The following is a 13,380-nucleotide window of genomic DNA, read 5'->3' on the forward strand; positions in this document are numbered from 1 at the left end:
TTAAAAGTGACCCCGAGTAGAGGGATCTATTGTGTGGGCTGAAGCAAATGTTTATTTTCCAAAGTGTGCTAGAAAAATAACAGTTTGAATCTATTATCAACTGCAAACAGGCAACGTTACCTGGCAATATCATCCACACCAACAAGGGAGCCATATTGTAGAATTAAGGTTACCAAAATGACCTAGTAAACCTTATTTTTTTAGTTAAAGCCACACTTGTAAGTGGAATACATAGCAAGCATTGGAGGGAAAAGACACCTAAATACACGGATCATGTGTTTGGCGATGGCCACTCAAGTTAAGATCTGGACATTCAACCTGATCGTTGGACACCTAGGTTTGTGGTCAGATAGGAGAGACCTTGAGATAAGAACCAATAGCTGGATGCAATGTGTGTGTAGATGGCCAATGACCGCATACATGTACAGATTGTGGTAACTGTTCATCTTCACTTTTAGCAAGGAACCATTAATGTCCAAACAAATTTTAATTCTGAACCGTCTTTAGTGTTTTGGGGCAACTTCTGGCCAATTTGGTCTACGCCAACTGCAATTGCCAACCAAATCACCACAGATAAAAATGTCTAAAAATAGTATATAACATAAAGAATGTAAAATAAAAATCAATGAATCCACAATGTAAATTAGTCTGAATTGAAATCATTTAATTTCACACAATGAATAACATATGAATAGAATTTTTTTAATTTTTTTTTTTTGTTTTATTTTTTAGTTAAGTGCTCTATGCTGCTAACCTGATTTGGTAGCGAAAAAACTGAGCTTTCTTTTAGAAAAAAAATGTTTAAAAACCAACATCTAGGATCATGACGTAGCATGACAGGAAAGCATGCCTGATGTACTTGATGCATCAAATAACAGCAATTCCATATTCATTTTTTGTTTTGTTTTGTTTTTTGTTTTTTTGTTTTTAAATGTACAAAAAAGCATCATGAATAAAAACTTACCAAAAAAAGAACATTTCAAACAATGTACAATTTTTTTTTTCTTGCCTCTATATTCAATAAAATACAAATACATTTTTTGTTCTAAAATATGTTTACATACAATCAAAGTAGAACATGCAAGTACACTTTAAAAAAGGCTTTTAAAAACCACTTATGAATACAAACTAAAAATTAGCCAGCACGACTTGTAAAACAATTTTGTGCCCCTTTCTGGTTTTTGTTTTTCTTCTTAAATATATACATATATATATATAACATTTCATGTGCATTACTTAAGAAATAGCTTAGAAAACAGAGCAACGTGGGACTGAAACATACAATCCCACGTCGATAGATTGGCAGCTCATTCACTTATCGTTATATAGCGTCTTCCTTTCCTTGTAGTGTAAATATAGGCAGATTTGGGAAGGGTTAACTGGTGGGGGGTTGTGTGATGTGCTTCAAATTGGGTTGGCAACTGCATTTTAGTTTATGGATAAAACTTACTTCAATAGACAACTCAGAGCCTGCGAGTAAACTACTGGTGATGTGATAAAGAACTTTAAAGCCAGAGGGATAATTTGAATATTGTACTAAAATTAAAATAGATGTCTATGGGGACATGCAACATTAAAACAAAAAGATCTGGACTGAATATCTATGTATTTTAATAGCAAAACTCAATAACCTGTTGCGGGCATACATGGACTTTGTATGCAGAGTAACCGAGCTGTACACTAACGCGTTTTACTCTAATTGATATTATTGTTCTACAACAGAATTCAGCCAGTTACTTGATTGTAACCCTAAATACTTTCATTTATTCCTATTAAGCAAAATGCTAAATGCAATAACACTGTTTGAACCTATTTTAAACCATTAGCATGCTTATTTACAGTTAACAAAAATGTTCTTTTGTACTCTGTAATGGACTACCGGCGCATATTGAACCTGTACTTAAAGCAAAAATGTGTGGCAAGGTTTACATGCTTACACAGTTCAGTAAAACCATCTAAAAAGACACATATCCTAAAAAGAAAATGACACCTACATGGGCAAATACGGAGCAATTTTAGTGCATATTTAGTAACCAAGTTGGTCCTGGAGAAAAACAAATTGGATTATTTGCAGTTTGCGGTATCTTTTATCAGACAGAAAAACGGTCATAGATCTTGCACCTGAGATTGAGAGGTCACGCGTTTTGCTGCTTCCACCTCCATTGCTTCAAACATATCACTAGGAATCTGGTCATATCGTGATTTATTAAATACTAGTTGATCTATGGGGCCCTGAAACTCCTAAAAGATATCATTTATGGCTTTGACGATGGCCCATGAAAATGGATCACTTTCTGCAAAAGAAAAAAATGAGACCTTGTCTGTGGATGTCGATGATCTGTTATAATACACTGATGTGAAGACTCCTAATTATCCAGAGGGCAATTAATGATGTAACTGTAGGCTGCTAGGACATTCTTTATGCCCGCTAGCCAATTAATAATACGACTTGGGAAGTTCTAAATGGTTCGGAAAGCCACGTTAATCAGGTGTCTCCGGTTTGAAACTGGCTACTTTATTAAAAATAACGCTATGTTTTTCAACAATATCTCTGGCAGTATTTTGGGCTTGCAAAACATAAGCACTGGATCTGTTAAATGTCCTTTATCGGCTCAACAAAAAGCAGTATCCCTATTTAAAAAAGTCGCATTTAAAAAATACAGGGCTCTCATTTCTACAACAAAGGCTATAGGAAAGCAGGTAAGACCTTGCAGCCGAAATATTAATGTTTAAACGCTCGGTCAGTCCATAAAAGAAAAGAAAAAAAAAGTAAGTGCGATTATATATGGTGCTGAATTTCTGTTGACCGATCATGAAATGAATCACCGATAAACTAGAGAAAGGCAAACGGTAACTGAATGACCATGCTGGGTCTTCTAGTTCCACAAAAGCCAGCAAGCGGATGCTTAACCCTACCATGGTGTTTAATGGTGCTACACTGCCCTGAAATAGCTTAGGTTTTATAGATCAGTACAGAAATGTGTTCCGATAAAGTAGTTGTTGCTCCAACTTCATTCTTTGCACACTTTCATATGACTATCTTTTTCAGATTACAAGTATACAAGGTTGGCCTTGAAAACAGGTGCTCAGCTTCAGATTTTAAAGTTAAACCAATGGCTAACTGAAAAATAAACAGACTTTAAGTCACAGACAGTTTGCATTCATGCAGACTGATAAAGTTCTAATTACATTATATACAAATTTAAAAAAAACAAAAAAAAACAACTTTATTAAGGCAACCACAATTTAGGTTTCTTACCCCAATGTGGCTTAAAGTTTGAAGAATTGCAGTTGTGAAATCCTTTACGTTTCAGATAAGAACACTTGCTCCATTGTAACAAACAATTATCAATACACCCCTCATCTCTCACTATGTCAGTCGTACTGAATAATCACACTCCACAGCCTGCGAGAAGACACCCAGCTTGTCCTATAATCGGTCTAATCGTAAAAATTTAACTTTTTTTTAAAACGGTAATGCATGCCATTGGTGAAAATACAGGGATGCCAGTGAGTAAGGAGGCTCGGTGTGAGGATCTGCATGATATAGTTTTATCCCCCGAAAACCTTATGCCCGACACGAAGGTCTCAGAATGACAACAAACTCCGATAACGGTTGTATTTAATTAGGCACCAAAACAAAAAAAAAAAAGAGGCATGGAACTGGCTTCTCAAAGGGATATCCAAGTTTTCTATGCTGCTTAGCCAGCATCAAGGAACCAGAGGTTCAACTGAAAGCGGATTACCCCTTTCTTATATAATATGTGTGACTGTTCGATAAACATTGATAACCTACTGAAAGGTTTATTTCATATGCTTAGCAATAGGCAGGGCATACAACTTGTACACTGTGACCATGCTGTGTATGGCTACACATATATTGAAGATACACTAATGCTGAAAACGTATATAACGTTAATTGCAAATTCATCTGCAGAGGGAAATGAGGCTGGGAGAGGGAATTGTATTGCATAACAAGTCAAAATTGTTAATTTAACGGTTTTATGGGTAATTTCCCCTTCTTACTGGCCATTACATTACCAGAAAGCTCTTGTGTTACTAGTGAACATGAACAGAACCTACTGCCAGGTTCTGGAATGCAAAATACATCACTATCCTGAAACAAAAAGGTACAATTCTGAATATCCAAGACAGGTTGTCTCTTCTACAGATGACGTAACAATTACATATGATATAGCATGAAGATACAACTGTGAAGTCTAGTGCCAAGAGATTGGTACACCAACCATAGTACAAAGCTGTCATCTTGTTAGTAAAGGAAAAAAAATAAAATGGTTGCTGCAGCCATTTGTAGGGTTTGTGTACCCCCTTTTACATCAGTTGTCAGCCTGATTATCAACTTAAAGTTTGTAGTGATCTTAGGGAGTGTGTTCCGATTCCCCGCGTCTTTTCCTATGCCGTTTCACCTTTACTTCCTCCTCTTCCCCAAATCTCCTCTTCCCCACTCTTGACACTCGAGAATTTTGAGCTTCCCGTGCCATGTGTATGACCGCTTCAATGGTGTCCATCACCGTGTCCTGACGGCTCCCCTCCAGCCCTTGTGAATGGAACTTCTGACCTCGTTTGTTGGGGAGGTCAACGCATTTCTCCAGAACAGGCATTTGGTCTCTAGAGTCGTCGTCGAACAAGAGAGGCTGTTTCCTTGGACGACCTCTCTTCTTTTTCACAAAGTTATTGCCGGTCTTGGATTGTCTCTGTAATCTCTTGGCCTTTAGGATTTTGTTCACGTGATCCATATTTTTTTTGGTGGACAGAATTTTGTTGTAGTTGCACATCTTCCTCACCTCGCACTGGATCGCTTCGATCTCGCAACGCTTGAACCGGTTTCGAAGTGAAGCATTGGCTGTAAAGAAACAAGCCAGAAGAAAATGTGGGTAATGGAATAGTAATGTGGCTGGTAAGGCATGCAGCAAATTAGACACAGATGTTCAACCTATCGCAAAAACAAAACATCATCTTTGTAGAACTAAAGGGTAAGACATATTGGCCACCTGTGATCAAAAAGCTTAAATCCCACCGGCTCATATGTAACTACTGGCCGCCAATGGACTGACTGCAAGTGTTGTGTTTTCTTCCCACAGCCTGGGAAAGATGCAGTTTCTTAGGCGAGTCCTACCGGTCTATGGGGAGCCAGGTGTCACAAAATAACCAACAAGACATATGCAATTTGTGATGGAACTTAATAGGTCTTAAAATGTGATTAAACTTAAAAATACATTTGAATGTGTTCTAGTAAAAGTATGTGTCCTTCAAAATAGTCCCCTTCGCTGAGAACATCATTTGCAGCCCCCTCTATGCTGTCACATTCTGTCTAGGGTTCAATGCATTCTCATTCATTTCACATTGGAAAAAAAAAAATAGACAATCAGAAGAAATTTTGCTGTTCTCATAGAATTTTGTTATTTAATTATAACACTCGGTGAGTCAGATGATCACGGCAACCTCCAGACAGCAATAGCTGATTGCAGAACAGGTTGCAGTCCCCTAGCAGCGTGATAGACAACCTGTAGCTCTTGAAATATATAGATAACATGTGAAGCAGGGTAATGAGAGAAAGACAGTGACCCAGCTGTTCCAGTGTAAATATGTATTCGGATCGCTGGTTTTCCAACAGGAAATATATTTTCCATATGCCGTCTCAAACCACCTACGTTTGTGTATTGCAAAGGGCAGTCAAGTACGGGGTTAGCTTGATATTAACGCTTGGTCTTAATTAGTTAAAACTCATTACGCCATTTCTCTATTTGGTTTTGCCTCAGGGCAGTTTGAGGAAAGATCTTATATTTTTTTTTTGAACATCTGGGTTTAGACTGCAGATTTCATTTCAGTAAAGACATTTTCAAAGAGATCTTCATTAATTACAGGAAACTCACGGTGGAGTCCAATTTTCCCATTAACAGTTTCTTGTGTATTTTACCAAATTATCCCAACATCTGGACTGCAGATAGACTCAACATTTTTATTTGCGGTCTTTAGAAATGGATCATTTGTTCATAAGAAAAAGCTTTTTTTTCTTTTTCTTTTTTCATAGCCAATCTATAGCAAATATACACATTTCAAAACATATATTACATTATACATGTAATCCAACTGCAGCTATTTAACAATAGTTTACCTAATCCATTTACTAAATCAAGTGGCCTTTGGACCCATTGTTTGTATGCCTGTACTTCCTCATAGATGTTGGGCAAAGGCCATTTAAAAGGCCAATTTTACTGAAACATTATTTACTTTAAAAAAAGAAGATTCCCGAGAGCCCTGTTACTGAATAAAGTTACAATTCTGACTATCAGACACGTCTTGTACCCCACAGTTCGGGAGCCCGTCACCCCGTTTCCACTACAACCGAGACTTCATCCTAGGCTAACAGGTGGGAGAAGTGTGAAGGGAAACCGCAGCATTGGATGTTTGGCAGAACAGCAGATCTCCCAGATCACGTGGGTCTGTTGCTTCTAGGAGGGAGGTTTATTGGGATACTAATTGTAAAGTTCTCCACATGGTTCAACCTAGTTATTTGCCCCATTGTTGTGTAGCTGGGTTTTTACAAGCAGTTTGACCACACATGCGTGTAGCTACATGGCACACATCAAGCCGCTCCAGCAGCGCATAGGGTGGCTGGATCAGATTAGTCATCTACTTGCTTTGTCCCCCCTTTCACCAACAGATTGGGCAATGACCACACATGCTAATATGGGCGTCATGAAATTGTCTGACCTGACAGAGAAATCCCTATTAAATTCTGGACCTTTAGGATGGGGCCACACACAATTCAGCCAATTGAAATGACCAATTTGGTCACAAAACCAACACATATGGTCAGATTTAATAAATAATGGATAGAAATATGTTGCTTTAATGAATTGCTTCCTAAAACATAGGAATGACATGCAACAATGGGTGGCTTTAATGGAATTGGCAAACTCCATGTGACATGGGTATTCCGGTTTGATCACACATGCATGTAGCCAAATGGCACAGATCAAGCCGCTCAGGCTTCTCACAGGGTGCCTGGATCAAACTACTTGCTTTGCCCTCCCCCTTCCACTTCCAGATTGGGCAATGACCACACACATGCGAATATGGGCGCCATAACGTTTTCTGTCCTGACAGAGCAATCCCTAAGTTTCTCAAAGTATAAGATGATGGGCTGTTGACTCTACCGACCCCGCCAAGCTTAGAAATAGGAGTCACAGCCATCCCACCGCTAACCAAACTTCCCTGTTCAATACTGACCTGATTCATTGGATGACGAGAAGAAGGTTAACAGGGGGTTCGGAGGCATGGACGCAGATTCGGCTGCCGGCTTCCTTTTGGTCAGGTTGTTGGAAGAAATAGTTTCATTTTTATTATGCTGCGACATCTGATCAGCTTTCTGATGAGAACTTGTTAAACCTGCATCATAAGAGAAAATACATTGTATTTACTGTTCCATACCTATAAAGAACATATTATTGTGTTACCATAAATCACAAATCAGGGAGGGAAACATGTAATAGGTTATTATTATAACGCTTCCTAATAATGTTAGGTCTATTCAAATCTAACTTGTGAATAGAAAGTATGCTGATCGCTATCTTTAGCTAAGAGAATGAGTATGCTAGAAAAAATATTAGACTCTTCATATATGCACACACATATATCTAATATATAAACTCTAAATATCACATTCAGACTTTATATTTATCGTACCCTATAATAGCCTACAACTCAACACAAGTGTCTGCAAGGGTCTAATAAACATTGTAGGAATAGCGTGTACTGCCACCTATTGACCACGAGCAATACTGCAGCTCTTGGATACCTTCATTTCTTCCAGTCAGCTGCAATTCCCAAATAAAATGGATGCTTGCTAAACTCAAATGGTCTGTGGTGTTAACATCTGTATAAACATCGCCACTAAGTAGATTCTAAATGTTAGCAACCGGGGGCAAAGTTCCGCAGAGGTTTTTGGATGGTATTTTATATTACTGCAGCAGAATAGGGGACTGCTTGTAATTTATAATAGCCAGAGAAATGAGCTGCTTTGTGCAGAAAGACCTAGAGCCGCAATTAGCCAACTATTTATAGATACCAATGGGAGAGTAATCCCTGCTTACAAACAGACTAAATATCCCCCCTTTTAAACGGCAGCTCATACAAGCAACATAATATTGAAAATGTTTCCCTGGAAGTAAAATATATGGATGTTATAATATTATTGCTGTTATGAGGCATTCAAAATACAACCAGTACAGATACGTAAAAATAAAATCAATGTTTAAGCCATTAATATAAAGTCTCCCATGAGGCACCGCTGATTTGATACATCACCGTCCTATATACACACACATATGAAGGTCTGGTTCTGGTTACCATGGACACGGAGATCTAGGTTCAAGGTTAAACTGCTCCGAACTCAGAATCGGTGACAAGCCTCAGCTGCTAACTGCCGTACTATTGACTGGTAGCGAGATGTTAGAGGTCACAGATCGTTTCAGTCCCTCCAGAACGAGGGCAAGGCCATTTCAGGACATTAGCGAGGTCGCACTTAAGAGGTGGACAACATGTTATTTAAACATTAAGACACAGGTATTTTGCAGTGCATCATATATATTTTGGGAAAACACACCCATGTTTTTGTTAAATCTACTTATTGTTCTTGGGGTAATAAATCAGCATAACTTTCATAACAACATGACTCGGACATGCTTTATATATGAGTTTATTATGGTGGCACAACGCTTGGTACATTCTGAAAAAGCATCCAGTAACCGTTTCTTACTAGCAGATCAGGTATAATACAAGTGATGACTACAATCATCATCATCATCACCATTTATTTATATAGCGTCACTAATTCCGCAACGCTGTACAGAAAACTCCCTTCAGTCCCTGCCCCATTGGGACTTACAGTCTAAACTCCCTAACATACACAGACAGACAGAATAGGGTCAATTTTGTTAGCAGCCACTTAACCTAACAGTGTGTTTTTGGAGTGTGGGAGGAAACCGGAGCATCTTAAACTAACGCCCGTCACCTTTCTTCCAATGTATCTGAATCCATTGATTTTAAAGAACAGACTTCTCCGTGTCCTGGTTTCTGTATTCGCACCTAGTTACGATCCCGTGAATTTCTGATTACCCAATGATAAACCATGTTTATAATAATGAATGGTGGATGATTCCTGCTAAAAATGACAAATGTACCCCCTTCGTTTTGTAAGCAACACATTGATAGTCACTTCCGCATCAGACTACAGGAAAAAAAAAACAAATGAAGAGAAAGGACTGACTCATCTGTGTCAGAACAGAAGTATTGTTTACACTGCAAAATAATGGATGATGTTGAAAGTTCCGATTATTCATTTCATCTCCATTAATCTTCTGAAAAGCATATGATGGATTCTTGTAATATTGCCTGTCACCATAAAGTGCTGTAAAGATGCATTTTTATTACCCTGCTATCATACAACCTCCTTCACGCAGTATGCTTAAAAATAGTACCGAGTGCCCACCGTTCTAGAAGAGAATGTGGTCTGGGCACATGAGTTGTGGCTGACACATTTTTATCACATCCACAGTATAAGTATAAACAGTACATACATTAAAATGTATTTTACTCCCTGTCTACACCTAGTGAACCCTGCCCGTGTAGTTACCATGAGAGCCCGACAAACTGAGCTTTTAAACCACACATGCCAACTCTCCCTGAATGTCAGGGAGAGTCCCTGAAATAGGGGTGATCTCCCTCACTCCCTGAAGAGTCTGGAATTCTCTCCGATGCTGAGCCAGTACAAGACGTGGTTGGCTTCGCCATCTGTGGCCTGATGACACAGTTCAGAAATTGTGTCCTATGTCCATGTATTGATGCCTATGGAGGTGGCCATTTTCATGGACACCAAGATTTAATCAAAGACTGACAGGTAAAACAACATGACTTCAGTAATGGAGACAGAAATGTAAAAGACATTTCAGTCTCTAAAAATTCATTAGCTGCTTTTCTTTAACGCATAGTTGCCTACTCTCTCGGAATGTCCGGGAGACTCCCGCATTTCTGGGAGACCTCCTGGGAGAGCAGGACAACCTCCAGGTTCTTGTCCCGCAATAGATAAGTGGTGGGGGGTGGAGCTTAATGACACAAATATTGTGTCATCTTAGCCCTCCCCCTGCTGTAATTGGGCAAAATTGTGACAATCGTTTAGGGGGCAGGGTCAAAATTATGCAATTTCCCAAGCCCCGCCCCCGCACACCAACCTTCCCCGGGATCTCCCTGAAGCCAACGAGGAAAAGTTGGCAAGTATGTTTTAAACATACCACCCAACTGTCCAAATTTTGGCAGGGCAGTCCAGATTATGAGGGCTCTGTCCCACCAAAGAATTGGGGCAGCTTTGTCACGTGGGTGGGAAATTTGGAAGGTATTGTCCGTTCACTGCTTGGCAGTGGCTGAATGGGTGCAGTGCATACAGCAATGAAGGTGTTTGAAGGGGAGGACTGCTCCCTTGGGGCGTGTAGCCACACCCGTTGTGCCGTTACCACACCTCCATCGCCATGGGCACACACCATGCCCGGATGTTGGTTTCCCAAATGTTGGGAGGAGGTATGTTTTAGCTGATCTCTTCAACTCTTACCAAGAATTGTTGTGCTTTGTTTTATTTGCAAGCAATTACGGCATTGCAATAAATGTTGAATACCTTCTTGTATTCAGTGAAGACTTTCTGACTTTCGCACCCAAAAAGGAGCGAAGCTTTGGTGAATGCAGCTGCATTTCGCAATTGGTGGATTAGGGGGCGTCACTGGGCAGATTTGGGTGGTCAAAGCTTATTTCGTCCTGAATTTGAGAGGTGCAGTGTTGCATTTTGCTGCACACTACGAAGGGGTGCAGATACCATTCAAACAGATAATGAATAGTTAAAAAGCTACTTTGTAGCCCTAATTCTCACTAATGTTTTGCTATAATTGTTTCTATTGTGCTTTTATCACCTTGTGCCTCATTGTCTGCTTACTAATGGATTATTTATGGAATGTCCAAATGGATTGTACAGCGCTACGGCACACGTTTACACTATATACATGAAAGATGATAATAATACTTATGGAAGAAAAAGTGCGTTTATTTTTCACAAATAATTATTAATAAGACTCCACCTTGCCATAAGTTAAGCACTCAACACACCACCGCTCGCTGAACTTCGTGCCGATATCTATACGCACCTTCTACACTGGTCGCATTTTCATCGTACAGATCTGGACGCTTTTTGCAGCCGAGAACACAAGATTTACCTTCTACCACAAAACCTTAGAAGAGTCATTACATAGCTCTCCTCTTTTTTTATCTTAAGCCGCTCACTTAGACGTACTAACACGGTGATGAGCGCTTTGAAACCTCTCAGGAATTAGATGAGCAGAACGATAGTGATGAACTCCCAGTTAATAAACCCACAGAGCTCATTCCAGCAGAATGATCAATTCCAGCATGTCCACGGGCACAGACTCCCAACGCTGACTCACTCAGCCTAATACTAATAAAACGGAGCTTTAACATCGGATAACCCTCACACACATACAGAAATCACCACCTATAACCCAAACCAGCAATCATTGTCTTTATGTACTTGTTAATTTTTGAAAGAGGCACCTAGAAAACATGCTTTTACTTAACCACTTAATAAATGTGTAATAGAATCGGAGACCACAGACAGCATTTATCTTATCTAGCATAATTTATACCATAAGCGTTGTCCTGCTTACAGCGCCATGGGACCTGGGTGAGTTAGCTTACGTATGCCTATACACAATGGATCAATATACAATGCATCACAGTGATTCAGCAGTGCCTCAATGACGTGGCTGGTTTATTGGGAACGGAAACAACAGGGTTGGCCAAATCCCAGGAGGCAGGATGTCAAAATAATATATTGCTTGCATTTGACTTTTGACAATCATATGTATGGATATTAATGGATGCATTTTTTCTCAGGCTCCTTAAAATATCCTGCCGGCTCATAGGTTTGAATGGCTGGCTCATGTATTTGGCATTATTTTACTCATCCCTGAACTACACACTAGAACGTATACTAACTCATCCTACAAATTGATTCAAGCCAACGAATGTCTGACGGAACTGTGAATTGAAGGGCTGCATTCTGGTGACAGTTTTATCTTTACTTTTACCGTTGCCCTGTGGGCAGGGCCAGACTAAAGTAATAGAGGCCCCTGGGCTAAGGAGGCCTCCATTCCACAATGAGGCCCCCCTGTGAGCCGCCCCCCACCGTGAGCCACCCGCCAACCCCCAGCCCAAACCTCATTCTGTTGTCCGGTCACTGTAGTCCTTACGTGGCACGCTGTAAGCTCCTTACTGAGGAGATCTCGTGAGAGTTAGACTCACAAGATCTCCTCAGCAAGGAGATTACTGAGCGCCGTGGATAGGACTACAGTGACAAGCTCAGCAGCATTGATCGGGCCGGGGGCGCCCCCGCACTGATCAATAATGCTGCTGAGCACTGCCAAGGGCCCCCTGGATGCCCGAGGCCCCTGGGCCGAAGCCCAATTAGACCTTGGGTTAATCCGGCCCTGCCTATGGGTGGGAATGTTTGGGGAAGGGAGGTATCTAATGGGCAGTCTAGCACTAGGTAGCTCTCCGGGGACATAGTCACGACCCATTGTGACATGGCCACTTTCACTTTCCCTCTGCTGGGGATAAACATGCTGGGGAGGCATGTTTGAAGAGAAGCCTACTGAGGCAAGTTGCAGCCTGCACTTGATGCATCAGTATTCACATCCACTGTGATCCCTGCTCAAAAGGAAAAAAGAAAGAGCCCCTGCCACGCACTCTTCTCAGTAGAGGCTGCCATTTTGTAAGGGTGAACCATTATTACTGAGAATGCTGCTGATCCATTCACTAAGAACATTACTAAGATACATGACCAATATTCATCACAGCGAACCATTATGGTGGATTCCCGTGAATATAGGTGTCACCCAAAAAATATGCCCTAACAAAAATGGCTGCCTCGGTTCTGCACAGGCAACATGTTCTCACTTGGTTTGAGGGTGGAGCTAAAGAAAGAAAGGAACAGAATCAAATGTGACAGGGTGGGTATCAAAAATGAAACCGGATAGAACATGTCCTCACTTGATCTAAGCACAATTAAAAAATTGGTTTACTGGGCTGGAATGTCATCATGCTATGGCTTTAATCTCAATCTATTCATTAGATGGGTGGCAGCAGGATGTGCTGTTTTAGCTGCTGACAGTGCATTTATATCACTAGAACAACAACTTGTGTAACACCGTGTTCTATATGCTACGCGGCCGCCTCTATGCCATACTTGTACAGAAAAAACAATAACATGTAATTAATACACAAATTTATGAATTATAT

General features: G+C 40.2%; 1 protein-coding gene across 1 annotated transcript in view; it reads right to left on the reverse strand.

Annotated features, from left to right (window-relative positions):
• Nucleotides 1-643: 643 nt before the first annotated feature.
• Nucleotides 644-13,380, reverse strand: part of SETBP1 (SET binding protein 1) — a 150,251-nt gene continuing 137,514 nt past the window's right edge. The window contains exons 4-5 of the mRNA XM_075186275.1: nucleotides 7,255-7,413; nucleotides 644-4,864 (exon numbers count right to left, since the gene is read on the reverse strand). Of these exons, the coding sequence (XP_075042376.1) occupies nucleotides 4,380-4,864; nucleotides 7,255-7,413 (644 nt within the window). The 3' untranslated portion in view covers nucleotides 644-4,379. The remainder of the gene's footprint in view (nucleotides 4,865-7,254; nucleotides 7,414-13,380) is intronic.

Source organism: Mixophyes fleayi, chromosome 1, assembly GCF_038048845.1.
Source record: "Mixophyes fleayi isolate aMixFle1 chromosome 1, aMixFle1.hap1, whole genome shotgun sequence".
Taxonomy (NCBI): Eukaryota; Metazoa; Chordata; class Amphibia; order Anura; family Limnodynastidae; genus Mixophyes; species Mixophyes fleayi.